The sequence below is a fragment of the Cottoperca gobio genome, chromosome 17, assembly GCF_900634415.1.
Source record: "Cottoperca gobio chromosome 17, fCotGob3.1, whole genome shotgun sequence".
Lineage (NCBI taxonomy): Eukaryota > Metazoa > Chordata > Actinopteri > Perciformes > Bovichtidae > Cottoperca > Cottoperca gobio.
In genome coordinates, this window is record NC_041371.1 from 22,615,161 (window position 1) to 22,643,043 (window position 27,883).

The 27,883-nt window shown below is 39.9% G+C and overlaps 2 protein-coding genes across 4 annotated transcripts; one reads left to right on the plus strand and one right to left on the minus strand.

The window, feature by feature from the left end:
- Positions 1 to 2,035: 2,035 nt before the first annotated feature.
- Positions 2,036 to 12,128, plus strand: LOC115023110 (acyl-coenzyme A thioesterase 11-like). Of its 3 annotated transcripts, none has more exons than XM_029454266.1 (16): positions 2,036 to 2,231; positions 2,371 to 2,440; positions 2,530 to 2,590; positions 2,727 to 2,831; positions 2,999 to 3,134; positions 3,798 to 3,889; positions 4,179 to 4,240; positions 4,398 to 4,517; positions 4,679 to 4,817; positions 7,364 to 7,419; positions 7,807 to 7,873; positions 9,672 to 9,755; positions 9,850 to 9,983; positions 10,885 to 11,049; positions 11,142 to 11,268; positions 11,357 to 12,128. In XM_029454266.1, the coding sequence occupies exons 1-16, from the start codon at positions 2,036 to 2,038 to the stop codon at positions 11,543 to 11,545; spliced, it is 1,803 nt and encodes a 600-aa protein (XP_029310126.1). In that variant the 3' UTR covers positions 11,546 to 12,128. The 3 variants fall into 3 exon arrangements, with proteins under 3 accessions (XP_029310126.1, XP_029310127.1, XP_029310128.1); XM_029454267.1 differs by having other exon boundaries at positions 2,124 to 2,231; positions 2,319 to 2,440; XM_029454268.1 differs by having other exon boundaries at positions 2,215 to 2,236.
- Positions 12,129 to 13,948: 1,820 nt separating this feature from the next.
- On the minus strand, positions 13,949 to 27,759 carry fam151a (family with sequence similarity 151 member A). The gene is made up of 13 exons (XM_029453409.1): positions 27,743 to 27,759; positions 25,578 to 25,741; positions 22,930 to 23,070; positions 21,917 to 22,066; positions 21,646 to 21,808; positions 20,653 to 20,710; positions 19,165 to 19,254; positions 18,207 to 18,283; positions 17,696 to 17,832; positions 16,205 to 16,375; positions 15,454 to 15,560; positions 15,099 to 15,278; positions 13,949 to 14,227 (listed from the first exon to the last, which is right to left on the minus strand). Exons 1-13 carry the CDS (start codon positions 27,757 to 27,759, stop codon positions 13,949 to 13,951), a joined length of 1,734 nt encoding a protein of 577 aa, XP_029309269.1.
- Between the last annotated feature and the right edge of the window lie 124 nt (positions 27,760 to 27,883).

Consider the following 27,883-nt stretch of genomic DNA (forward strand, 5'->3'; position numbering starts at 1 on the left):
CTGATACCATAACATGTTATCAACATTTAGCTTGATACTTTCACAAGTTGCCGTCAGGTTGGTGAGTAACACGCCTATTTTTATACAGATTGTAAAGTAGGCTAATTTGTCAAAATGGAACTGCTAAACGTTCATTAGAATGCGTGTTTCCTCGAGGAGCTAGCAGCTTTACAGATATGATGACCTAAGCGTTTTGAAGTTCGCTGTTATAGCTGAAGAATAAATGATTTGGTGTGCAGAAAAGTAACGTTGACGTTTTGTGACAAGCAGGTATCTTAAGGTCGCTGCTGTTATTCATATTACAATGTTTACTTTCCACAAACTGTGATTTAGTCGAGTTTGTTTGGAGTTGCGTCTCTGACCTGTGTGCTGTCAAGTCGACGTCGTGTAACGTTAACAATTGGAGACAAAATGCGTGTTTCTAGACAAAAGATTCTTCTCAGACTTCAGATATTTATATATATATATATATATATATATATATATATATATATATATATATATATATATATATATATATATAATTATATTTATATATAATTCACTTAGCTACTGCAAAGTTCTATTTTAAACACATACACTTCAGTGTGTCTGATGCATAGGCTGCATGCAGCATTACAGTAACATGTCAGCACATAGTTACTGAATTATTTGTCTTTTTTGAGAAACTGATTGTGACAAACACTATTCAGTTTTTGAAGAAAAAGCATCCAGTTGAAAATGAATCATTTTACAGGAAGCTGTTGCAGTAAACTACTTTATGTCGCCATCAGTGACTGTATTAACCCAACCCTGATGTATACACTTGGCTCATGTGACTTGCTGTGTCTTGGATTGAGGACATTGCCTTTAAAAGTTAAGACCACATATAATAGTTAATCTAGAGATTGTGGTGTTGTATTTCACCCCACATACAGACACTACAATGTAATGTAGGCTTTGTGTAAATAATATATGTTTATTGGTGTTTACAGTTCCCTGCAGCTGTGTAACTATTCAGCTGTGCCACTGAATCATTTCCCAGGAAAATTATTCAAGACTGATGTTTCTGGGATAAAAATATATTTTAAAAATGCTCAAATTAATTTAGCCAAGACAGAAAAGTGGATCTATTCATCTGTCAAACTGCAGGGACTGACCTATATTCACAGCCAGGACTGCAGCTATTTGTTGTGTCTTTATGCACATAGATCAGTTTAACAAACAAGTAAGAACAAGTCCCAATCATCAGAGCCTCTCTGTAATTTCCCCCTCTCGCCCCTTTTGCCAGACAGACTGGGAACAGACCTGCCGGCTACTGACTGAGAGTTGACAGGGCTTTGAGTTACTCAAAGTTGGATTATTGATCGGGTCTACAGGACGTCTGCCAAATTGGCAGAGGTTCCTAAGCTTTGTGTTCTTGTTTTATCTTGTTGGAAAGTCAAATGATTCAGTAAAAACTGAGACGTCCTCAAAAAATGATGATCTGCAGATGCAGCTGCGAAAAGAAGTTAGTTATCAATACTCAGTAAAATGTGCCAAAAGTTGGGTGATCATTCGTGTGGGAACTCTAACTGTCTAACTGTGTGTGTGTGTGTGTGTGTGTGTGTGTGTGTGTGTGTGTGTGTGTGTGTGTGTGTGTGTGTGTGTGTGTGTGTGTGTGACAGGCTGACATCTGACATTATAAATGATGGTAAATCATTCAGATAAGCTAAAACATGGTGAAGCTGAAAATATTTTAGATATTCATTTCCAAGTTCCCTGGTTATAAATACAGTGTGAGATCATACAAAGGAAGTTAAGTCTTAGTGTGTGCTGCTATGACATTCAAACATGATGACATTTCAAAATACATTATCATTATTATATATCTTTTGGCATCTCTAGATTTATCTTTGGTAGAAACAGGTCCAGAACCAGCCCTGAGTTGGTTAAAACTGAATCGCAAATGTTTGTTAAAGAGTTATCAAAAGGTGTAAAGAAGGACGCAGTGATCTAAAACCTAAAACTGAAATCCATCTCAACCTAAAAAACTCTTCTCCCCTCAGCTTTGAAGATGAGTTCCAAACTGTCAGGTGACCTGGAGAGAGAGGAGGAGGAAGAAGAGGAGGAGGAGGAGGAGGAGGTAGAGAGCGTCAACCCGACACAGGTGAAAATGAGTCAGATAGTGATGCCCTGTCACAGCAATCCTCGACAGGAGCTGAGCGTGGGACAGCTGCTCAAATGGATAGATTCCACTGCATGCCTCTCAGGTGAGGTGAGGTGTGTGTGTGTGTGTGAGTGTGTGGGATTAGTCATGTTGTGTGTGTTGAAATGATTTCATTTGTGAGTGTCCACAGTATGTCGTAACCAGGCAGGACACGATGACATATGTGTGTTTTCTATGAGCAGCCGAGAGGCATGCCGGGTGTGCCTGCGTCACTGCATCCATGGATGACATCCACTTTGAACATACCATCAGGTAACAGCAAGTGTGTGTCCTGATTGCTTGTGTGTTTGTGTGTGCATGACCAGTAAATACTCATTCTTTCTTTATGTCTCTCTGCTCAGCGTGGGTCAGGTGGTGAACATCAAGGCAAAGGTCAACAGAGCCTTTAACACCAGCATGGAGGTCAGATAATCACTTATGTTTTACATTCAAGCTTTGCTATAATAAAAGCTGACGGCCTTGTCTAAATGAATACTGCGAGCTACAAGGTAACTGTTTTCAGCTGTTACCAGGATTCTTTACTTCTGTCTCATCCCAGGTGGACGTACAGGTGAGCTGTGAGGACCTGTTCTCTGATCGTCACTCGAGGGTTTGTCACGCCTTCGCCACCTTTGTCACCCAGCGCACAAACACAGGGAAAAAGGTAAGTGGTGTGTTGTATGGAATACAAAATGATTTTTTCAATGACCCTTGGAAAAGCAAAATTAATGTTAAAACAGATTCTTATGTCTTTTGTCAACAATCTGCATTTGTGTATTGTTAAAGGCTTTCTGACACTAGGTAGACACATTTCCTCACATTTCCTCACAGGTAATCTTGAAGCCCATTGTACCCCACACTGAGAAAGAGCAGGTTGAATACAGCGTGGCAGCTGAGAGACGCAGGGTCAGGATGGTACATGATGACATCATCAAAGATCTGCTCTCCCATGGGTCTATCCTGCCGGGTAGGTTTGCTGCACACTGCTACAGCACAGCGTACTGCAGACAACATTAAGTGTAGCTGATACAGCAGAAACTGCAGTGAGTTTGGACTGAAAGTGAAGGACTGAATACAGAGTATCAAGGCTTTCAACACAGTGAGGCAGTGATGAAATATGATCACAATCAAATCGATTGTATGCCTGATGTCACTTTCTGGAAACTGGGCTTGTACAAAGGCATGCTAATCTCAAACTATTAAAACACATCAATGAGCCACACTGTTAAACTGGTTGACATGTTGTCCATGAACCAAGAACACACACACTGTAGTTTATTTTGGATTCAACAACGTCCTGCTGCCACAATTACTCACGATAGTACCAAATATGGATTAATCCGCCGCCGAAAGCAGTTCTCAACAAAATGCAGTGATATGCTTCAAATGAAACTTTATATTTAAGAAATATTGAGTGCTTGAGGGGAAGCCACAGACATAGAAGGGAAGTCAGAAAGACTGGTGAGAACACAGAACATATATAGAATAAGACCAACAATATCCTTTAAAACCTTGCACTAACTTTCAAATGTGTGTGCGTGTGCGTGTGCGTGTGCGTGTGGTGTGTGTGTGTGTGTGCGTGTGTGTGCGTGCGTGCGTGCGTGCGTGTGTGTGCGTGCGTGCGTGTTAGCTGACAGCTCGGCAGTAGGCAATGCGGTGGCGGCAGAGAAGACCAAGGTGGAGAGTGTTGAACTGGTTCTACCCCCTCATGCTAACCATCAGGTTATTTGTTATGTATCTTTCTGCCTCTCTGTATATCTATCCGAGGAATATGCAGTCATTTTCTGATTTCTGGTAATCTGGTGCCCTTTTTGATACTATATTTACAATCGTTATGTAATATTGGTATTTATTTGTCTTATTAACTTCAGTAAAACATTTTGGAATGATGCAATTATGCAACATAGAATTCAAAGGCTTTACTAATCATACACTCTATGTTTCATCAGAGCCATTATAGTCTGGAGGGGTAAGTTGACTGGATCATCTTTTCCGTTTATCTAAATACCAGGTGAATACATTTGGAGGACAGATCATGGCCTGGATGGTGAACGTAGCTACAATTGCTGCCAGGTACACACACACACACACACACACACACACACACACACACACACACACACACACACACACACACACACACACACACACACACACACACACACACCAGGGTTACAGGTGTAATGTTCTCTTTTATTGTTTTTCATTATCTCTCTCTTTCTCTCTGCAGCCGTCTGTGTCAGGCTCACCCGACCCTGCGGACCATCGACATGTTCACCTTCAGAGGACCTTCTCAGGTTGGAGACAGACTGCTGCTGAGGGCTATAGTCAACAACGCCTTCAAAAACAGGTATCAGTACGTCAAGAAACACCCATAAAGATAGAGAAGATAAGATCAGACTGATTTATGTGGAAACAACAGGTGACGATAACGTGCCGTATTAAAGGGGTTCAGCAAAAATCGAATAGGTACATAAGAAGAGAAGAAAAATTATTCTATGTGTGCTGCAGCATGGAGGTGGGGGTGCGAGCAGAAGCATACCATGAGGAGGGGCCTAACCGGCACATCAACTCTGCCTTCATGACCTTCGAGGTGCTAGACGACCACAGGAAGCTGTGTACGTTACCACGGATACGACCCGAACCATTGGTGAGTACTGATGAAGAACACATTACGGCAGGGGTCGGGAACCTTTTTGGCTGGGAGAGCCTCTTGTAGGTATTTCCTTGAGAGCCATATATTTAAGACAATTGAATGCAACTTTATGCAACTTTATGCGTGTTTTAAGAATAACCGAGTACTAATAGCGGTATCAGTGTTTCATTGAACAGGTGCTCTTTTATTAAATAAACTAAACACTTATGTTATTTAGTTTACGTTAGTACGTTACATCTAATTTATGTGCACGTTTCAGTGTGTACTGCACGGGTGTCAAACTCAAGGCAATTATATCCGGCCCGCGAGAAAATATCATGTCTGTCATAACTGGCCCGCCGGTTTTGGTAATTAAATCAATGCAGTGTTTCCCCTACCATTGTCTTGGCAGGCCTGCCTGAAATTCAAGGTGTTTTTCAGAAATATTCGATGCAGAAGGAAACTTTGGTCACTACGTGTTTCCAAACACTGACAAACCATCTCCACCGCTGTGTTCTCGACTGCCTTCTGCTGAGAAACTGAGCATATTTGCCGACTTTGCTGCTAAGAAATTAAAAATGAACTGCTCAGCAATCCGTTTGCAGTTGACTTAAATATGTTCCATATCTTTTTGCACTTTATCCAATATGTGTACCCTGTTCAATAAATGTGGACCGTATTTGGCCCTCGACGTAGTCCCAGTTTTTAATGTTGGCCCTCTCTGTGATTGAGTTTGACACCCCCAGTCTACTGCTTGCTCTGTGCAGTTTCTCCTCTGCTCGGTTTCGCGAAGGGCGGGGCTCCGCCCCTTACGCACACACGTGTGAACACATCTTAACCTACAGCCGGAGACAAAGCGGAGGAAAGGAGAGGGGAGAACTAAAAACAAATCGGCTGCTAAAGGTTTTACTTTAAAATGACACAATATAATTGTTTATTACTTGTTAATCATGTTAAATGTCAGCTCAAAATTGTCTGCGAGCCATATTGCGTTATCGAAAGAGCCATAGGTTCCCGACCTCTGCATTACGGTGTTCTACTTGTGAAAGGTGGTACAGAAATAACAAAGCCCCTTCAATGATGCTCCATGTTGCACGGCCATTTGTTTCATCCATCACAATATTGCGAGTATGTTTTCCCCTTGAGATATGAGCAACTTTACACTTTGTGAGTGAATAATGCATTGCACGATGATGTGTAAGCAGTCAGGTGGAGGCAAAGAACGTCACCCCATTACATTCCAGATCAGGGCACCTCAGAGTGTACTATTGTGCTCATGCCATGTCCACTTATCCACAATGACAGACTAAAAAGGTAGGCTAATCACAGCACTCTTTTTAAAGTTTATAGTCACTTCTGTCCATTGCAGTGTGAGTTCAGGTGTTTTTACACCTAACCTGTTTGGTTTGGTTAAATGCATATCATAAGGTTCAAAGTTCATTTATTGTCATTGTACAACACAGCGCTGCACAACCAAATGCAGTTGTCGTCCCTTTACGGAACACAAAACAATTGTTCATGGTGGAGTACGGAGGATAGGTTGAGCAAAGAAGCTGCTCTGTGGCAGTGGAGACATCACAGATCACTTTGATAGCTTCATCAGCAAACAAACAAACCAAACATATTTTATTTTGCAAATGAACTTTAACACAATAGAGAGAAATCCTTCATAACAACCATTAGGAATTCAGCAGGTCATTTACACACAATCGCCCCAAGACATAAATGAGACTTTATAGCCATCTACATTCAGCCCGGTTCACTCATTGGGGGGCTGTAAGAACATTTATTAAGCGGCTGGATTTTCTTTTTTACCAGTTTGCTAATTTCGTATATTAGAGATAGAGATAGTGATAGTAGTAGTACCTTGTAGATAGTGATAATAATTCTATCTGCAAATACAAGCAGCCCAGAAACAGGTCTCTTGATTGTGAAACACAACGCTGCATTTGGCAGGAAATCTGCTGAATGACTTTATGGTACTAAACGTATGCTGTTCCTCTCATGTGCAGCTACAATTCTTATAGTATAGTTAAAATTAAAATGAATTACTATAAGTTTCTCTCCTGAGATTCCTTCCCTGGCAAGAAGCATCCACTGTGAGAAAGTTTCACAATCAAAGGTACATTTCACTAACTGTACACACAAGATCCCATCACTGGTCACGAGGAATACTTCTCCTCTTGTGGAAACGAATGTATAAAGTCTCCTATCTTAGAGATGAACCATGATGATGTCATCATCTAATGAGGTCATTGGAGTTCTTTTGGCTCAGGCCTGCGTTACAAAATTGAGGCATGGAGTTTGAAAGATTTAGGGAGGGTCTAAAGAAAGTACAATACCAAGTTGAGTTATGGAAAATGTTGGATGCAGTGTTTTTGGAGCCCTTCTAATGATTACTAGTTTTGGCCTCTGCTGCTTTACTTTTGACCGATCTTTTTTAAAATGTCCATTGTTAGTCCCCCGACTGAACTGTTGGAGTGCGTTGAGGGGATGTAGAAGATGTAGAATTGAGCTGTTAAATTATATTGAATCTCTTTGTTTCTCTATGTCTTTCACAGGAAGGGGAGAGGAGGTTTCAAGAGGCCATAGCCAGGAAGAAGATCCGATTGGACAGGTAAATCTGTCTGCAATGAGGCCGTACTTTCTTAGCTTTTAAATCCACGTCTGTGTGTCAGAAGTGGTACAGTTTGGATGATATTTGTATGACAAAAAATAAGAGGGATTGCAGGAAACAGGATAGTCTCCATACATGTCAATATGCAGTACAGCCCTCTGCAGTGTGTAGAAATGTGTATCACACCACCCCCAATGCTAAAGCCTGGCATTTAACATGTAAACATTGGTCTACACTAGTGCCAGAGGATACCTCAGTACCAAGCTTTGAGCCCATGGTAGACAGTGTTTCAGTAGATGTAGATAAATAGATCCATCTCCTAGTTCTGACGTTATAATTATTACATCGTCAGAAATGCTTGTACTTTCTCTCCTTTCACTGTTTCAGAAAGTACATCATTTCTCGCAAGCAGGGCGAGGTCCCTCTGTCCGTACCCTGGGACCCCAGAAACCAGGTGAGGAAACCCATCAGGACGGGTAACAAGAGCTGTGATCAACAACACATGTAAACACGTTTAGAGGAATGGATGCTCAGAGAGAGAGAGTGACAGAAAACAGTACGCACTAAGTTTGCTGGTTGAACTTTGAGATATCTGGCACAGCGTAGTTTATTGTCCTCCACTACAACAATGTCACTAATATGTCACTGCTCCCCATTGACCAATGAATACTGGGCTAGACTTCAATGATTTTGTTCAGGACGTGAGCTCTCTGGAAACTGAAAAGTTATATGCTTCTTGTCTTTAATTACTGAATGAGCTGTTTTCCATTGTGACATGATTTTCCAAGTCACAATAACATCTAAACACAACGTAGAAAACAAAGTGAAGAGGTGTACTGCATTTCAATGTTGCCCAACAGAGAGCAGCACGGACCTGTCAGGACTTAATGCAAAGCACTCTCGTCCGTTTTAATAAACTGTCCAATCACAACTTTGGATGGCTGGAGCTTATCTTCACTGATGAGTGCAGATGGCAGCCATGACGGACAGCCTTTTACATTAAACAGCTTTCTATGGGCAAGCCTGCACATTTATTACATGTAGTTGCAGTCGTGATGTACTGTCTGCAGCTTTAAGGGATGGATCGTGCTGCAGGAGACCGTACACACACGCTCTTAACGGGATCTTTTTGGCACAATTTTCAGCTGATTTTAATGTGGCATGGAACATTTGTATCACCATGAAAATCAATTCATTCAGTTGTGAAATAATGCAATTTAAAATATTTTTCTTTTGATTGTGATAATAAATGCATACATAAAAAGAGTGAATGCATTGCACAATGTTTGTTGTGTTTTTAATAAGACATTTAATCCTCCATCGAGCTGTAGCGTCATCATACAGTTAGATAAGGTGTGTTGTAGTGGCCAGCGATACATAAAGACACACACTCTCACTAATAACACGCTTTTAGCTTTTATCTATTGGCTCTTAGCTTTAACCTGTAAAACTAAATGACTTATATTATCGATGTGTTTTACACAAGCTGTTATCTGAGATCATACAGTAAGGTACGGTCTCACTGCTTTATCAACATTTAGATTAGACAGAAAACACTGATAACGATAGACAAGGTCAACTAGAGCTTTGCAGCTCTGCATTAAACAACCCATCCAGTCACTATTAATAATGAGTCTATGCACAAAGGTGATTGGAACATTTGATAGAGCAGTATTAATGATTCATGATCCAAGGACCATACAAGTTTTTCAATTCAGTGAAATGCTGCTTTAAATTACTACTGAACATTGTCAAAGTTAAAGTTCACGTAACATGCGTTTGATTGGAAATCAAGTTCAAAGGCACATTTATCAAGATCATTATCTATTGCTTTAGAAAGAAATGTTATTGTTTCATGTTTGTTAAAATACTATGAGACTCGTTTGAAAGATCTGCACTGCATTATACTTTGACAGCAACACAAACAGAAATGATGTTGTCTGTGATGGAGGAACTATCACTAAGTGTGAAGGCCCTGCAGGTTGATCTCTATACTGTAGTGAAATGAATGAAAATCTATGGCAGAATCTGAAAAACATGTTCTAGTGCTTTTTGATGGATGCAATAGGAGAATTTTGTGATTTCCATAAGAGGTTGTCAGAATATGTTATAATATTCTCATAATCACTGACCAGGTGTTCAGCAAAGCAGGATCAGAGACACAGAAGGGCCTAGTATTTAAATAGTATATTCTGCTCCATATGTTAATGTGCTTGTTAATGCAAGTTGTGTGTGTGTGTGTGTGTTTCCAGGTGTATCTGAGCTACAACAATGTTTCCGCTCTAAAGATGTTGGCTGCTAGAAACAACTGGCGCCTCAGCTCTGAGAAAGACAAGGTATCTGCTGGGAGGTTTTGTGTTTTATGTACGAGAGCTCTTTTCTCCTATCTTCCATGAGGAGCTGGATGTTTCATGTGATTATTGTTCGCAGGTTCGTCTTTACACACTGGAGCAGAAGTCCATGTTGAGTTTCAGGGTGGAATCAGAAGTGGATGTACCTGCTCACAGAGCCTTTAGTCTGCTGGCCGAGCTGAGCAGCAGGCCCAGCTGGGACCCACATTATCAGTAATACTAACACACACACACACACACACACTGCACACTCTTGGTAAGAAATCAATTAAATCTTGACAAACTCCGCCCCTTTACTGCCTGTCTAAAGGTCAGAAGTAAAATGTACGTACATAAGTGCAACTATACAATGTTGGACTACAGAGAGTGGGGAGTGTAGCTCTTCTGGTTCACCACCTTCTTCTACTGTCTTGAGATTTTTACACAAAAAGATCCTTTCACATTTGATGTGAAGAGTCCAGATAATGTAGTTTGGTTTAAGTTTATAATCAGTGCAGAAGAGATGAACATTGCATCGTACAATTTACCTTGCCCAAATAGCCATGTTTGATTAATGTAGTCTTTGCTTTGATTTCTGGGAGGCAGCTTTAAGTGTAGCCAAATAGAAACACAGGTCACACTTTATGTGGAGACCAATAAGATGTGTCAATACAACGTATTTCAAGTTTCAGGTAATACACTTGAGTCAAGAGTAAGATATACAGTATATGGTCAGTGCCTGGGTGGAGATATGCTCTCCTATACTTATGTTAAAAAGGTAGAGGTTTCTGACAAACCCCCTGTATCACTTTAGATTTATTGGATGTAAGAAAGAGTTAAGAGCTGTGTGTGGCACTATTCATCATTTTTTGTACATATAAACCCACGAGACAGCGTGGTGATTAGTGATCTTTAGAGGTGCTGTAACATTTTGTTACCTTCGGATAGAGCCATAGCTGCTTCCTCCCATTTCCAGTCTTTATGCTAAGCTAAGCTGAGCTAAGTTTAGCGACTGCTGGCTTTAGCTTCATGTTTATCGTAAAGACATGAGAACAATATAGTCAATATTAGTTCTCTTTATTTTAAATGAACAACATATCTTCACCATCCCTCTCTGTGTCCTTCCCTAAATCAGGAAATGTGAGCTGATTCATCGGGTGGACGATGATGACTTCCTGTATCGAGTGGTGACCCCATCAGTGCGTCACGGGGGAGTAAGTAGCCCGACTTCAGCCCATCAGGGAGAAGGGATTCAAGACTTCATCTTGTTGGCTTCTATGAGGAAGCCGTGTGGCAGCGGGTCAGTACGATGTCTGGCTAAATGACAGGTCAAAGGTCACACACAACTATCCTTCAGAATTTACTGTCGGTTCTGGTTTTTTTCCTCCTCAGAGACCCATACGTCATTGCACTGCGTTCAGTGTCCCTGCCCACTTACCCTCCCACTGAAGGATATAACAGAGGAGAAGTTCTGTGTGCTGGATTTACCATACTGGAGACAAAAGACAACATGTCACTGGTGAGACAAATAGTGACTTGATCAAAGAGTTGTGTATTTACATATAATCTTTACAAACTTCACCAATATCATTTTGATCTTTTTCCAGATCAGTTACTATAACCAGGCATCTCCAGAGGTTCTTCCCTACATCTCCACAGATATTGCCGGCCTCTCCTCCTCTTTCTACCACACCTTCTGCTCCTGCAGGCAATACCTGACCAGGAACAGGCTGCATTCTGCCTCTCAGGTGCAAACCGGCCAATACAAGGCAACAAATACAGACAGTCCCACCTGAGATACTGAAGTTGCAGTCTGTCAGTGGCCTTCCGCAGCACCCAGCTGTAGACAGTCAGTCGTTCTTTCCAGGCCAGTTTACATCGTGTGTAGAGTGAGGTCAAGCTGCTGCTTATACAACATGGTACTATTAACACTGTAACAAGTGTTCACAGTGAACAAAATGTGATATTTACATCAAAATAAATCAAACTTTGTTATTGTTACTAGAATAGAACATCTAAATATCAATATAATAAGAAACTCTAATTTGCGTCTAATGTAAAACATAGACTTAATTTCAAAATAAAGGCTCATTCAACATTTATTATTGGGCTTTCACACAAATGACACAGTGTAATCTGTGTCAGCTATTTTCAGATATTATTATTTTTATGTTTGTAAATCTAAGGTTCATTTAATTTTGAGATCTAACCCAGTGTGGGCTTTATAGGAAATGCAGGAAACACTAGCAGTAGCATTAAGTGGTGACAGAATTGTCTCCATTTGCTGACTGCAATTAGCACAAGGTACTATTTTTATAAAAACATTGATGTTTCATTAAATGCTTTTATAGGACTTTTAATAAAATGATTTTAACAGAATATGTTTGCTCTGTGTCCTTCCAATCAGAATGAACTCCTGCATTATGCTACTTTGTCTTGGAGTCAGTTTGATGGTAACATATTATCTTTTAACAAGACTAAGAGTCTGCAGCCGTGCTAGCAGCTCTGTGAGGCTGTACTGAAGCACAGCAGTGCTTAGAGATAAATGTTAACATTAGCATGCTAACATGCTGATTGAAACAGGTATGTTCATTATCTTAGTTTAGCATTTTTGCATGCTTACAGATGCATTTCAGCAATAAACATTACAATAAGTACAGCTAGTGGGAATAGCATTATGTTTGGTCTAAAATCAAAGTATTAAACAAATTGTAATTTTAACCTGATGATGTTTGCGGAAAAGTCAGGAGATCACCAAAGTTATCACATCCTGACAACAATCTCAGAATCCTCGGGTAAGCCTCGGGTGTCGAGGGGCAATATTTTGGGGGTTCTGGTGTTGCCAGCAGATAACCGGGCCAAGACTTCCTTTTCCGTGCGCTGCTCATTGTTTGCAGTCCGATTAGCAACTTGAGACACAAGACTGGATTTGGAGTTGAGAGACCACCTCTACTAGGGGATTGTTTCTCAGGTAGCCAGTTAACCAGGATACATCCTCTGGTTCACCACGATATTCTGTACAAAACTTAATGACCGAGACATTTCGGTCTGGACCAAAGAGCTGATCGTCTGACAACTTTATCATGTCCAGAGTTAGCATGATAAAGAACTTATAATAGAGTTTGACCGATACTAAATATGTTGAGAGACAGTAGAACAGTATTCAGAAACAAATGCCAGCTCTGAGGGTGTAATGCTCGTTGTAAAGAAAACCAAATAATTAGATGGATAAAAGTTTAGGTCTTAAGTTTGTTTTGGATCCTTAGCAGTGTTGGTAAAGTAAATGTAAAAATATGACTGAGGGTTGGGTCACAGGAAACGTATGTGGTAACCTGTGTGTGCGGAGTTCCCACACGTTCGCAACATCAAATTCAAGGACTTTTCAAGGGTTACAGATCAAGTATAATTATGTTGCACTTTGTCAGCAACTGCAGGAGACTCATACAGAGAGCAGAATGTAGCCTATTTACTAATGTTAGGTTAAGAAAATATCACTTCAATTTCCATTCTTGCACAAAATATATAAATTCAAGCAGTTTCAATGACCCTTGTCTATTTTCAAAAGCATTCAAGGCCTTGATTGTCCAAGGATTCCAACGTGGGAATCATGTTTGTGGTACTATGCATCGTTTTGTTCGTGGGATGATAGTGCAAGCAGAAATTAAAAAATGTCCCAAAGCCCCTTGTGGGATTTTATTATATTATCACCACAGTGGTTACAGCTCCTTATGAAGGGATCATGACAGTCTTTACAATGGAAATATATTCAGTAGTAGTGAGAGCACTGTTAGGGGAATCAAAAATGAAAAGTCGTAGGATACATTAATTACATTAATGTCTGTACCAATTGTTGTGCCAATCATTGATTGTCAAGATAATTTATTCTGGACCAAAGCTTCTGATTGGCAGTCAAAGAGCTGAGACAGATATGTACTGGGAGCGAGGGGTTTCACAGTTCAGTGCACTCTTTATGGCATTATGTACAATATTTCCCCCTTACATCTGACACAGTATACACTCATAGATCAGTGATGGGCCAGAATCAGATGATAACATTGGCCCTCAAATATATCAGTCAGGTTTTGATTACCAATATGTAATGATAGATACATGCATGTCTACTCACATTAAATCAAGAGGTATGACACAATTACCCTTTTAAGAGCTGTAAATCTTGGTTTGGTCATATCCATCCTCAGTTACGATTGATCAGGTAACACATACAGGTGTGTTTTTGCTCTCCCTGTACGCCGAGTCATAAGGTCTTTGAAGATCGCGAAAGCTCCAGCACTGCTTAATGTGTCCTCCACTATAAGGTCATATCTATCCATCATTCCCATTAGAAGCGCCTCCTGTCCTTTTTGCAGTGATGCTGAGTTCAGATGTAGAGCCACCCTCTGAGACAGAGCAGGCCAGTTCTGCTGTGTCATGACGAGGGTGACGTACGGGAACAGCCTCTCCACTGTGGATACAAACTCCTGGAAGAGAGAGCACGAGGTTACAACAGAGGATCAACACTACTGCACTGTATGTGGTGGAACAAAAGCACAATTAGAAGCACTTAAACAAGGCACTTGAAGTTACTACAAGGAGTTTCTAACTGTTAGGAAACTATGACGTACATAAGCAAATAAGACCATTAGCAACAACATTGGTTATTTCCTAGCTAGGTAACGCTTTGGATAATATTGGTTGAATGTAGTTATTATACTTTCTTTTACTCGCTTCCAAAACAAATGCAAATGCTAACCAGATCAAGATCTTTATGAGCCCGTGGTGCTCATGAGAAATGTGGTCTTCATTCAGGGAGAACAATACCGGTTCTGTCCACAGGGGGTGCCAAAATCAACACAAAGTGAAAGTTTCTTGTAGTTGCTTTAAGTACAGTATACAACCTGAATGACGGTACTTTGACACTTCTTTCCCCTGATTGTGTATGACATATTTCTTTTCAAATATATTGGCCTGATATTGACCTTTTCTTAACAATTAGGTATTGGTGAGGCAGCAACATCTGCATATGATATGATGGAAGTTCCTATTGTGTTGTAGCAATTTCAGTTCCACAAAAACAGCTCAAAGTGCATTTCTAAATACAATACCAAACAGCAGATATAACCAGTCAATATATTAAAAAAGTAAAATAAACTACAATAAAAAATTTAAGAAATTAATAAAAAATATATTAGCAACAACAACAATTCATGTACATTTCTTTTTAATAATTGAAATGATTTAAAACACTGCTAACACAGTCTTTTACACTCTTTATCTAACAGGATTAAACCACTGAGGAAAAAAACGTTCTTGTTTGAAGTCAGTAAACATTGAAAGCAGGAAGCTACACACCTCGGTGTTGTCAGTGCTCTGTAAAGCTTCCCTGCTGATCCAGACCGGCCTGTAAAGCTTCTCTTCGCTGTAGGCTGAGTGCAGCAGTTTGAGAGAAGATTCTAGAAGTTGCTGAGAGTGGATACGCAGGTGGACACCCCAGGGGGCTTCAGCTCTCTGGCCAAGCAGCTGCAGGAGGTCCTGCAAAAACACAGTGCCGGATTGGCGGGCTCTTATAATCAGCTGTAAGAAGAGTTCATATCTGAGTCGTCTGAGTGAAGAAGGTAACTGTTTAATGTATGGCCCAACTGATATATCTCAATCTCAATTTAAAAAAAGGAAACAAGAAAAAGAAAAAGGTTTCTTTTGAATTTACCTGCAGTGTGAGGGCCTCTGAGCTCTTTCCAGAACCTTCTACCAGAGGGACTCCAGGTCGGTTACTGTCAAAGCCCACCTGAACCACCAGCATACCACTATCACCACCTGGACACACACACACACACACACACACACACACACACACACACACACACACACACACACACACACACACACACACACACACACACACACACACACACATACACACAATATAAACAGGACAGTTAATGTGAAAAGGATTAATGTGACTTTATGAATCAAAAGACCAACCGTTTACACTTACACTATCATCGACACAGTAAAGATAAAACTAAATTCATGCTTTACAGCAAACTACCTACTTCAGTTTCAACCACACCGCTAACAGTTGCTGGATTCTGTCACATTATGGCTTTTATCATACTAATTTAGTTTTCTCCAGTGCCAATCAACATTTAAAAATGGCTTAACTTGCTTTGCATTTGTAAAACCACTACAACATGTGTGCCATTTTGTTACTCGTGGTTTCAAATGATGGTATTGTGATTGAAGATTGTGAAGTTTTGTGTAGCAGCGCTTGATACTACCATCATATAGTCCCATAGTAAGATATGTCCTACACTTGGTGGCTAGAGTTACTGATGATGGTTGGATGAAAGCCAGACAGCCGACCATCAGTGCACCAAATATTCATTATGTAAAAAACTGAAAATTATGAAAGTAATTGTATGTGTAAAGAAATAGTGTGTTTGTGTGTTTGTATGTACCTGAAAGCTGAGCCCACAGGGAGGTCCGATCAGTGACTCTAACCCAATGGATTGCCAGGCTGTTGCGTTGGGTGACTGTGGACAGGAAGCTGGAGTCTGAGTTGGGATTTGGATCGAGGAAGTCCATGAGGTCTCCTCCAGGATAGAATCTCCTCAAAAAGATCTGCTGCCCTGTAAACAGAGTTCATATATATCAAAAAGTAAGTTATTTATACCCTTTATCATCCGATGAAAATAGTGTTTAACTTTTGAAATGTAGTAGCATTTTGACATTTTGTCATAAAAAAAAAAAATGATTGGAGAAATGCAAAGACGAAAAATTCAAACTTGAACATCCAGGCTACCAAACATAAACAATCAAGCCTAAATGAAGTCGATCAGACCACTGTCCTACCGGCTTTGTACCGCTGCATTGTGGGTGGTGTGTAAACTGACGCGCTAGATGGTTTGGTACACAGAACCATCTGAAATCATCATTGAAAATGGGTTGGAAAAGGGAGGGCACTTTCAAAAAATACTTTGCAGGTGATTGGATGAACCATCATGAGCTCAACCAATCAGATATAGGTTGTTTGCTGTTTTGAACCAACATTCGCCTCCGTGTGTCTCACACAAAGTTTCCTTTGTCAGTCATGTGTTCCTAAGAGAAAAGTTCAGATAAGCAAATAGAAACCTTGGACACTGAATTTGTGAACCACCCAAAAAAACATCGAAAACCTGAAATGACCTTCTGGAAATTTCAAAGAAGGTAGATCATAACACACAACTTCAAATGGATGGTTTTCATGGTAAAGTTCATGGAGTAGTGCAGTAATGTCAGCATTAAGTATTTAATAAAAGTTACATTTCATAAATGTTCAACAAAATTCAAATAATTGCAGTCTTTCTTTGCATCTATAGATCCTATGGGTCTATCCAGTGTGAAGGCCTCATGGGAGCTGTAGTTGTTTATCTTTGTCGAAATTCATTGTTCACAATTTTACTGTCCAATACAGCAGTGCAGGGTCAGTGCTGACTTTTTGGATAATCTTTACAGAATGTTCTGGTTTCAGCTTTGTCTTCAATGTTTTAGTTTTGCTTTAGTTGAGTATTAAAGTATAGTATTTTTTTTTGCAAACCGTACTAAACAATACAAATGTTAATTGCAAATTCCTTACCACATTTGTCACCCAAAATCTATGAATGTACTTTAATTGTCCCCTTGGGGGAAATGATTGTTTTAATTCTGTTGTTGAGGCATATGCATCAATGTGGAGTGATGTCAGAACAGCGTCCCAAGCAGTTAAGGATTCAATGTCTTGCTGAAGGGCACTTCACACCTCCAGCTCCCAGTCCACACTTTGTACTTGGTCTGTGCTGGAACTCCAAGTTCCCTGTGGACTGAGCTATGGCCGCCTGTATTCATTCACATTTGTAACAAACCCCAGACTGACAGACTCCACTTCTGTTGTAAACTTGGTCACTGCTGATGTCAAACAACTCCTTCCTTACTTGCAGCCTGTTTGAAGGCAGACAGTGTTGGTTCATATATATCGTAATAGACTCTGGCAGGGTGGCTGTTCTCTCGAACGAACAGCAAGTCATTGATGTTTGGGTGAATGGAGCCCTGCCACAACGTCAGGCTGAACCTGGAAACCAAATCACAACACCAAAACAGTCTCAGTGTCACAAAGTGCAACATCGTCCGGCTCATCCTTGTAACTGAACACAAACATATGAACAAAATCACAGTCACATTAATGATATTTCATGTTCTTTTTGACAGGAAATGTGAAAGCATGAACTGATATACTGTATATGTATATGTTATGATATGATATGTTATAATCAAGCAGAGAGAGAGGACATGCAAACAGTGAATTATTCTGCGTGTGAAAATGTTGTGTGTTATCACTTGAATGGCTGTTCTGACAGAGTGTGTCAGGAGGAGTGGGTCATTCTTAATAATATATTATTGATTTTCCCTCATTGTAATAATACAGATGGAAGTTGTCTGTGTTACCGTGGTGACTGTCTGAGGAGCCAGCTGATGTGCTGCCAGCCACTGCGAACCAACAGAGCATGGACTGGGAATGTCACCTAAAGACACAAATGATTTTATTGCAGATTTGGACTTTTAGCTGCCACATAGCAGGGGTGTAGGAGGACTTGATTGTCTCGATATTATGTTTTGTGATACAGTATGTTTAACTATTTATATTTTTTATTTAATAACATTTTTTACTTAATGAATCCCTTTCTTTAACACCTTTCTGTCATTATTTTACTGATATAGACAAATGTTAATTCATTTAATCAGATTGCACAAAAAGTAGTGCTATGATGTTGGATGTGATCAATGCAATGCAGATCTCACTGCATTGCATACAAAAGTACACTTTTTATGCATATGGTGGTGTGTTCTTTATGCTATGACAATTTTACTAAAATTAGATTTGAACATTTGCAATATAATGCAATATACAGTAGCCTATCGCAATATAATAATATATTGCCTTTTTGGCAGTTCTGACCTTTGAGACAAAATGGAACAAGCTATCATATTAGCTTCAGACAATTTGAAATATTACCCTGCTCTGCAAGACTATAAACTTCTCTACTGTAGAGATACAACAAGGTTAACAGTCACAACAAGGTTAACAGTCACCACCACCACACACATTCCAAAATGTTTGAACAAATCATTTATCAGTAAAACATTCTTTAACATTATTTGAGCTTACAGTTTACCTACATATACATACAAGTGGGAAGCTGAATCAATGTATTTAAATGAATATTTTCTATTTCTAGTCATAATTTATATTCCCACTCTTTGGAGTGGACGTGTGAATGAATCTCGCAGTGCCACTTTCTCATCTGAACAGGCTCTAAGACTAATTCAGACTAATTTCCACGCTGCTTGATACTAAATAATACTGGATGACCTTTTCTCTGATGTTATGTCTTTTAAAGCTTACCTTTTGGGGAACATCTTTGATCATATTGTACATGTCCTCCACCATGTTCCTGGTGTAGGTTGCAATTAACAGTGGTGGACCATATAATACCTGTCAGAAACAATGCAATGTTAGCTGTGAATCACGATCATTCTGACTAAAACAGGACTAAAAGTCTACAGCTATGCTAGCAGTCCCATGAAGCTGTAACAATTGTTGTATTCCTTCCAGACAAATGGAGCGATAACCTTGCTATCCTCAGGTTCTTAACACTAGTGGAGCAAAATAATGTAATGCTTGGCCTGAGGGTGGCGTGAATGGAAAGACCTAACTGCATCAAACCGGTTTATCTTCTAAAGCAGGGGTGGGGAACCTTTTTCCTATCAAGGGCCATTTTTGTTTTTACAACACCCTTCAAGGGCCATACTAATTATTGAACTCATAACCTCTAAACAATTTTTTTTAAGACACAGCCCATTCATTTCACCTTTATTTTATGCTAAATGCAAAAAAGCAACTTTTTTATCCATGTATCTTTTTGTTTTATCAGAAATCCTTTATTAGTCCCACAACGGGGAAATGTATCTTGTCACAGCAAAAGAACATATGAAGTAAAAAGGCAGTAAACAATAATTAAATAGAATCAAAAATAATATAAGTACCAAGAGGTTGATAGAAAATAAATAGTATTGTAAATGGCAGTGATAATTGCACAGCAGTGGTGGAATAGTCTGTTCTTGGTGTGGTGGTCTACCTGTCTATCTTTCCATGTTTGTATGTTACTCTGGAGTGAGCTGCTTGTTGTTGGAGAGCGTTGTGAAGAGCGTTAACTTTATCCAAACGCACTCGTCCTTTCAGCTCGTGCAGTTTGGCATGTTTCGTGCAGTAATGACGCTCGAGATTATTTTTCATCACTGCAAGCGTGTCCGCACAAACTAGGCACACTGGCTTTTTACTTCCACATAGAAATAATCGTTTGTCCATTTCTCCTGGAAAGTGCGACATTCTGCATCCACCTTTCTCTGTTTTACACTCGCCATGCTGCGTTCACTGATGTCAATGACCGTCTCATTTAATATTGATGTTTGTTGACATGACGTGACCACATGATGATACGTTCCGCTCGTGTTGTGTTCAAGGACCCTGACCTTGGCCAGGAAAAACAATCAATCGCCCGTTTAAAATATTGCCTTCTACTTTTATTTGCTAGTGGATTTTGTTTTCGTGCGTTTTAGGAAGTACCTCGAGGGCCGGATCAAATAGTCTTGCGGGCCGCCTACGGCCCGGAGGCCGGAGGTTCCCCACCCCTGTTCTAGAGAGCACTGAAGGCCCTGAAAATGAAAACATACATTTCCTTCATGAGTTTGTTACTATGAGCAATGGGTAGTGATGTGCAGACCGACTTTTCAAAGTATCGGTTACTATGTATTGGCCACTGTCTAAAAAGCCTATAGAGTAATATGCCAGTACTATACTGTGATTCCAAATTAAGCTTAGAACATGTAATACCTGCCATCCAGGAGACAAAGTCACATCTGGAAACTTGTCCTGAACCAACTGCAGAAATCTGGGAAAAGAAGAAGGAAGGGAGGAAAGAGAGAAGATTATGGTATGTTATGATGGAAAAACCCCCGGCAGAATTTGAGAACACAGCCTCCCCCCTCTCCCCCCTCAGCCTTCACACCAGACAAGCACTGGCTTATGCACACGCTTCATACAGTAGCCTGTAGCCATTCATTTCATACATCATCAATATCATGATTGTGAACTCAATGTCTGTTTTCTTTGCAAACTTGTGCACCTGTAAAGCTCTTTGAGATGACATGCTGTGATATGAGGCTTTCTACAATATCAGCAAAGCGTTTCAGAGATGTAGAGAACATGGTGCTAGTAGTTTAGCCTGCTGCAAACCTCTAAGCCACAGCACCTGTTACTTTAGCATTAGCTCACAACGCTAGCCAAAGCCGTGTGCAGAAGCTAAACTATTAGCAACAATTTTCTCTACATCTCTGAAACTCTTTGTCGATATTGTCAGACTCTCTTTTTGATAAGCCGTCTTCTGTTTTTGGGTTGCTTTGCAGTGTAGGCTGTTGCTGCCAATGCTGGAATAGCAACCTTCCTGCCGTTGTATCAGGCTTTCACCGAAGGGAAGGCCATCTGCGTTTGTAGAACAGCCAATATGAACGCTCTCTCTATGAATTGACCTGTAATTGGCCAAAATCTATACATATTTTAAAGCATACTCATTTTATGTTATTTACCCTGCATCTATACAATTCACTAACATACTTTCTTTTAATTCTATTCTACCTTTTCTTGCATCCTATTATTTGCTGTGACATTTTCCAGATCTCCCAGGATGGAACATGAAAATATGATCTAAATCTATGTTGAGGGGTGTTTCTAATTTGGCAATGTGGCAATAATATGTGTTATACATGTACAATACAAGCTTGTGAATAGCAAAGACTGATGGACAAAATACATAAAAATCTTTTTCACCGTGTTCCATTGATTTGAGGTATGAAGTCTGGTACATTTGGACCTTGGAGGATGTCTGCATTAACCCACACAGGCCGGTTTATTTCTTTGCTAGTGTTCTTGTGATTAAGCAGGTCCAATGACAAACCCACTGATCCCAGATTCTTGAAATCCAACTTCATGGCTGCAGGGAGACATTAAAACCAATGGGTTGCTTATCAAGATCGTCAGATGGACACAGAGACATGCAGATAAATACAGATAAAAGCACATCTGTTCTACTCTACAGTACCTTTTCTAGAGGCCAGCACTGCATCCAACCATTGGTCCAGTGTGTTGTCACTATACTTGTCAGGGGGGTGGGCCATGATAGGGATAGGCTTCTCACTGGGTGTTCCATAACCCTCCAGAGTGATATCAGACTCCAGGATCATAACATCACCTGAGGGGACGAGAGGAGGGGACACTTTTGTCAAATCATGTATCTACTGGAATATAATGTCTGACGTTGATTTAGCTTCAAGGGCCAATATTTTGGGGGTTCTGGTGTAGCCAGTGGATATCCGGGCCAAGACTTCCTGTTCCATGCGTTGCTTATTGTGTACAGTAAGATTAGCAACTTGAGACACGAAACTGCAGTTGGAGTTGAGAGGCGACACGCACGAGTGGATTGTTTCACAAGCAGCCAGTTTACGAGCTAATTTCAATCTAATAAAAAGCTAAATAATCATCAGATGATAGCCGATAGGTTCCTAGATTGATTTTCAGCCAATGCGCTCCTCTTTAGCGATCCACACTAACTGTTTACCAACATGCAACCAAAGCATGCTCAGAACTATAGACTGCATATAAGAAGTGGACGTAGTCGTCACCCACTGGTTTGTGGACTCCTGTCTTGAAGCCTCGAGTTTTGTCGCCATCTTGTTTTTTTGCAACCAGAAATGACATGATAGGGTGGAGCTGACATTTTTAGGCCACCTTTCATGAACTTAAAACACACTGTGAAAGGGTTAAAAACACCCAGACTGTATGACACCATGGTAGTGAGCTGTCCAGCACAAGGATGCCCCGCTCTAAAGCATACACTGCTTTGTCGTCTATTTTGCTCTAAATGGGACCATAATATACTAAATCTGTAGCCTGCCTCACATGGGATCGGTCAATGCTACTCAGACTACAAACAGAATCTATAATGCTTTCGATATCCAAATCTTACCTAAGTGCAGTATGTAAACCTCAGGGACTAACAATACCATCAAAGAAGAATGCAATTTCTTCTGTGTGTGTAAGTGTGTGTGAGTTTACTTGTGAGAGCTTTGTTCATTTCCTCCTTGCTATTAGCTCTGTGATACCAGGTAGCCAACAGACCGTCAGGTTTGCTGATATCACCCGCCTGAACCAGGAAGTCCAGCATGTCTCCACCAGTAGAAAACGAGGGAAGAGCATCTGAGGAACCTGATTGGATAGTAGGACAAACAGAGGCACATATGGAAGTGTGGGACTGTAAAAACACGTGACTTTACATCATTCATACAAAAAGGAGAAGAGGTGGATGGTTATGTATTCCTTTTTTTGCTGAAGGGAGGGTGGTCCAAATGTTTTTGGAGGGTGGGGCAGCGTCTTCATTTGTTACTGTCCTATAGCTGAAGATACTCAACTTGCTTTGCCCTGGGGCCACTTTAGCAAAATGACAGGAGGACAGAGGCCAGTTCATAAGCCAACATTGATAATATTTATCAGATAAAATGACTAAACATTAAAAGGACAATTAGGCCAAAGTTATACTTGCTTTCTAAACACGTTTCATATTGCGTTGATTTCTGAGGACGTGCAAAACAAACGCTCCATAAATACACAGGATAAGCTAGGCAGCATATATCTCTGGCTTAACTCATCTTTTTTATTTATTTCTTTATTAACTAAATTAACTTGACAAGAATGGCACAAGAATTGACACTAGGCTTATACGACCAATAAATCTGATATTTCTTTTATTAGCATTTAATAGCTGTAACTGTATTTTAGTTGTAAATGATGTGGTTACATTTAAAACACATCACATCATTAAACACAGCTGGAACCTCTTCCACCATGCAAACACTCAAATGTTGAAATTATTCATAAACATAACGAGGCATTTCGAGGATTTGAGGACATTCAGGGGATCCTCTACTGGCACTGTTTTTTGATAAACAGGTTAGTCTATGTTGATATTATTTAATGCACTCAGGCACTTTATGTACATTCAAAGTACAACATTTTTTTCCATTGTGAATCAATTTATTGTCATTGTGAATTAGAAAACGGCTGCTCAGCCACCGGTGGGTCAATGTAAGACATCTACTAATATAAGATTAGTAGGAGATAACAAAGTACAACCTTTTGAATAACAAAATAACAAAACTATTAAAACTACATCAGACGGTCAGTTTAAGAACTATATTAGCTATTAAATAATTAAATCAGTTACTCAGTTATTTAATATGATTAATATCAAACACTTTTTAAATATCATTAAATACATGCAAGACCACTTTGTTAAACTCCAGCCAGTTTATTCAATATTACCTGAAATCCCATATGTCTAAAATTGTCTGAACAGGGTCAAACGTTTTAGTATTGCGATTTCATAACGTTGGGGAATTTAGAAGAGAAGGGTCAAAACTGAAGATCAGCGGCCAAGATATCCTGACTCTTAAAATGCTGGATACTACATTTCTGATGACCAACTAATATGAATTATTGTTAGACCCTCTCCTCCTGGTATACATGCAGCTAATATTAACAGCGTGTGCTATAACCCGTCATTATCAAATACAACTTTGCATAATGGCATTAGTTTCTCTTCTGTTCCAGTGACAGCAGCACTCACTGCTGCACATGGGGCCAGAACAGCTGGTCTGCCTCTGCACAATGTGCAGTGATACAGTTGGATCTCACAGAGCTTATATCACTCCTTCTAAAGTCAGAAAAAGGACACAAGCTGCTCAGATCTCTGCCCGTGTGGTGATGGCTCTGACGTGGTGATTCTTCTTATTATCAGGCTGCTTCTATCATAGACACTGTTGCATTTCCCAGAAGTTGCATCCCTTTGGGATTGACTCTTACGCAGTTACTGAGCAAAACCTTTCGTTAAATACCTAGTTTAGTTGTTTTGGCTGTCGAAAGAATGAATTTGTTGATAGTGAAAGCAGATTTGTTTCTCAAAAGATACTTTACAATTACATTTCTGAATCTACTTGGTAAGGTACAGAATTGACAATAGATTTATATCTGAATTCCCAAAAAAAGTTACATGGAAATAAAAAATCTGCTGTTTTATCTGAATCAACAATATTATTATAGACTTGCTCTCTTGCTGCTGGTCACTGGAAGTTACCAAACGTAATCCCGTTGTATGCCTACAGTATCAATACATCTTGAATGGAGTCATAATGGAGTAAATTGATTGCACAATGCAACGCTGTAGAATAATGACACCATGTTTGCTTCCGAGCTGTCAAGTAAAGGAGAAGTTCTCTTAGGATTTTAAGGTATCTCGTCAATTTTGAATAACAAAAGACCATTTTTTCCCCCCATTTTCCCTTCAGAGTTCTGAGATTAATAACCCGTTATTTCAGAAAACAGGGTAAATATTTTTGTTCTCAAGTGAATGCATTATGCTGCTGTAGTAAGAAAACAATTGAAGGTCACATACGTGATATTAAGTATGGTAACACAATGCATTACTACACTACAAACATCAAAATGAGAGATGATCAGTATTACCTTCAGTGGTAGAATATTTGACCTTATTACTGTTACTACCAAACGATTATGTCTGAATCAGGTATGTGCATTGTCTTATTAGGCTTGTACAAGCTGATGAGCTACACGTGTCTGATGGTTTATGCTGACTAAATGGCCAAAAATCAAACTTCAATGAATCCTATATGCAAACATGTTGTATGTACCTGACTTTGTGGCGAGCACAGAGGCGATAGTAATGATAATCACCAGGACGACGAGTCCAACAGCCACAGATATCATTATCAGCTGTTGTTTTGTTAAGCAGCCCAGATAAAGGTCTCCCCTTGGTCCTGAACCCACACCTTGACGGTTAGATTGCGGCCTCATCCTGGAGGAACACAGCAAAACAAAGAAGAGCCCATCACACATCTTCCTATGCTATCACACAAACAACACTTACGTTTCTCAGGTGGGATTTGCTCAAAGACACAAGTTCTTTTGCACAGCTTGATAGATGAGACTATTAATATGTCTGTCACTGACCTGTCTTACCTCTCCTCTCTATGATGTGCGCTTGTTCTTCCATCCTGCACGCTCTTTCTACTGTACTCAGTTAAAAGATGCAGTCTTTGTAAAGAGCTGCGTTACAACACAGTGACAGATGGAGAGTCATTTATATCTTATCTACAGAGCAGAGTTCACAGTGTTTCACTGATAAGGTGCAGATGCTGTCCACAGTCCCGCGTGAACTCTGCTCTCAGGTGTTAAACGCAGGGAGCAGGGCGGAGTATGTTTTCCTTAAAAGGTTCCGACAATAAAAATGACTTATCAAATATAAACCCAACATATCATAATATAAGGCCGCTTCCCCTTCCCCCCAGGTTCACAAACGTTCACAAGATAAATAAACAGCTCAATAAAGAAGAAACAATATATCATTTTACATTGAATCTTTGCTTGTTTCCTTAAAATATAGATGGGTTCACCTTTACAGTGCATCTAAAAATAAATACAAAATGTAAACTGAACATCACTCTGCTGGAACTGCTCACAACAACGTCTGATGAGAGGTTACATGTAAAATCGCAGCATCCATCTGTGATAGTCTGACAGTTCTTTGACAAAGAATAATCACCAAAGAACCTGAGATACATTCATACAATACAGAACATATTAAGTCTTTTTTGGGGGCATTTTGTAGTAGTTAAGGCAACACAGGAAATGAGAGGAGTTGTAACAAGAGGAACATGCAACAAAGGTCCACGTCTGGTAAATAAGCATGGGCATTTTGTCATCACTGTATATAGTATGTGTGGTAACCCCCAGACCACCACGGCACCTACAAATGAATGTATAAGATTGATGGGAGATTGAAAGGGAGGTGTCAAGCTAAGGGAAAGGAATACAATCTAAATAAATATGAACTTTGCCCCCACCAAAACTACAACTACTGCTACTCACGTTGTACTGTGTGTATGTAAGTAGATTTAGATGAAAATGTAGGTGTATATATTCATCAAGTAAATGTAAATGTCTTCAAATTATGATTGTCAGTCAGGCGAGAAATACAGCCACAGTAAAGGAGTCAGGATTGGAGAATAGATGAGAGGGGACCAGATGGAGTTCTGTTTGCTGTGTGCTTTTGAAGGAGGTGGATACATTTTCCTGAGATGTGATCTATAAGTACTTTCTACCAGCGTGTAATACGTGTGGTGTTCCTTGCTTTTCTGTTCATGATGATAGTTTTCTGAAAGTTGTTGGTTGGCATTTTTAGTCATGAAGATGTTTTTTGAAAAATTGATTCCAGAAGTTGGCTTTAGGAGTGAAGGATAAGTCTAGTTCCCATCTTATTGATGGTATGATTGCATTTTGTCAGATTCTGATATATATACATTTTTGTGAGGGGATAATAATTCACCCTGAAGTTGAGGAAGATCTAGGTTGGTGGTGTTGGGTTTTGAAGCCCAAAGGGCGCTGTGATTGCCTTTCAAATGAATCCAGTAAACTTCTAGATGATCAAGATACTTATTTATTTAAAGTGATGACAGCATTTCAAAAATACCCTCAGCCGAGGACACTTTCACACACCAAGTCCACAGTCCGAATCAATAAAGAGCCAGTTCGCTGTCTGTTGGTAAAAGTGAAAGTGGTACAAAAACATCATAAACATTTTGCTATATTCTCTACAGAAGGGTGTCGTCGTCTCTCATTGGTCCATGTTGGCGCGGTTACGCCCCTTGGTGGGCAGTCTTGTTGTGACGAGATGGAGGTAGACCTGAAACTCTTTGAAGAGAACCTACAGTGCTACACATTCATAACTAATATAGTGCTCATTATACATTTGTGCAGAAATACATGTTGTGCAATAATACATTTTGATTGCACTTACACGGGAGCCTTTTGCATCTTAAGGCCGACTTCTGATTGTTCAAAATGTTTCAAGGACCACCTTCCCAAATAGCTGAGAAACAAAACATAACAAAAATGTAGAAAAAATAAATATGTGTTATACCAGTGTCCGCTGTAATGA

Excerpts from the sequence above, each read along its gene's own strand:
- LOC115023110 (XM_029454266.1), top strand. The coding sequence starts at position 2,036 with ATGAGTTCCAAACTGTCAGGTGACCTGGAGAGAGAGGAGGAGGAAGAA. Across the intron at positions 2,591-2,726 it reads CCTTTAACACCAGCATGGAG|GTGGACGTACAGGTGAGCTG; the intron begins GTCAGATAATCA and ends GTCTCATCCCAG. Across the intron at positions 4,518-4,678 it reads AACAACGCCTTCAAAAACAG|CATGGAGGTGGGGGTGCGAG; the intron begins GTATCAGTACGT and ends TGTGTGCTGCAG.
- fam151a (XM_029453409.1), bottom strand. Across the intron at positions 17,833-18,206 it reads CTCCTCAGACAGTCACCACG|GTTCAGCCTGACGTTGTGGC; the intron begins GTAACACAGACA and ends TTTGGTTTCCAG. Across the intron at positions 15,279-15,453 it reads CAGAGGCCCTCACACTGCAG|GACCTCCTGCAGCTGCTTGG; the intron begins GTAAATTCAAAA and ends GTGTTTTTGCAG.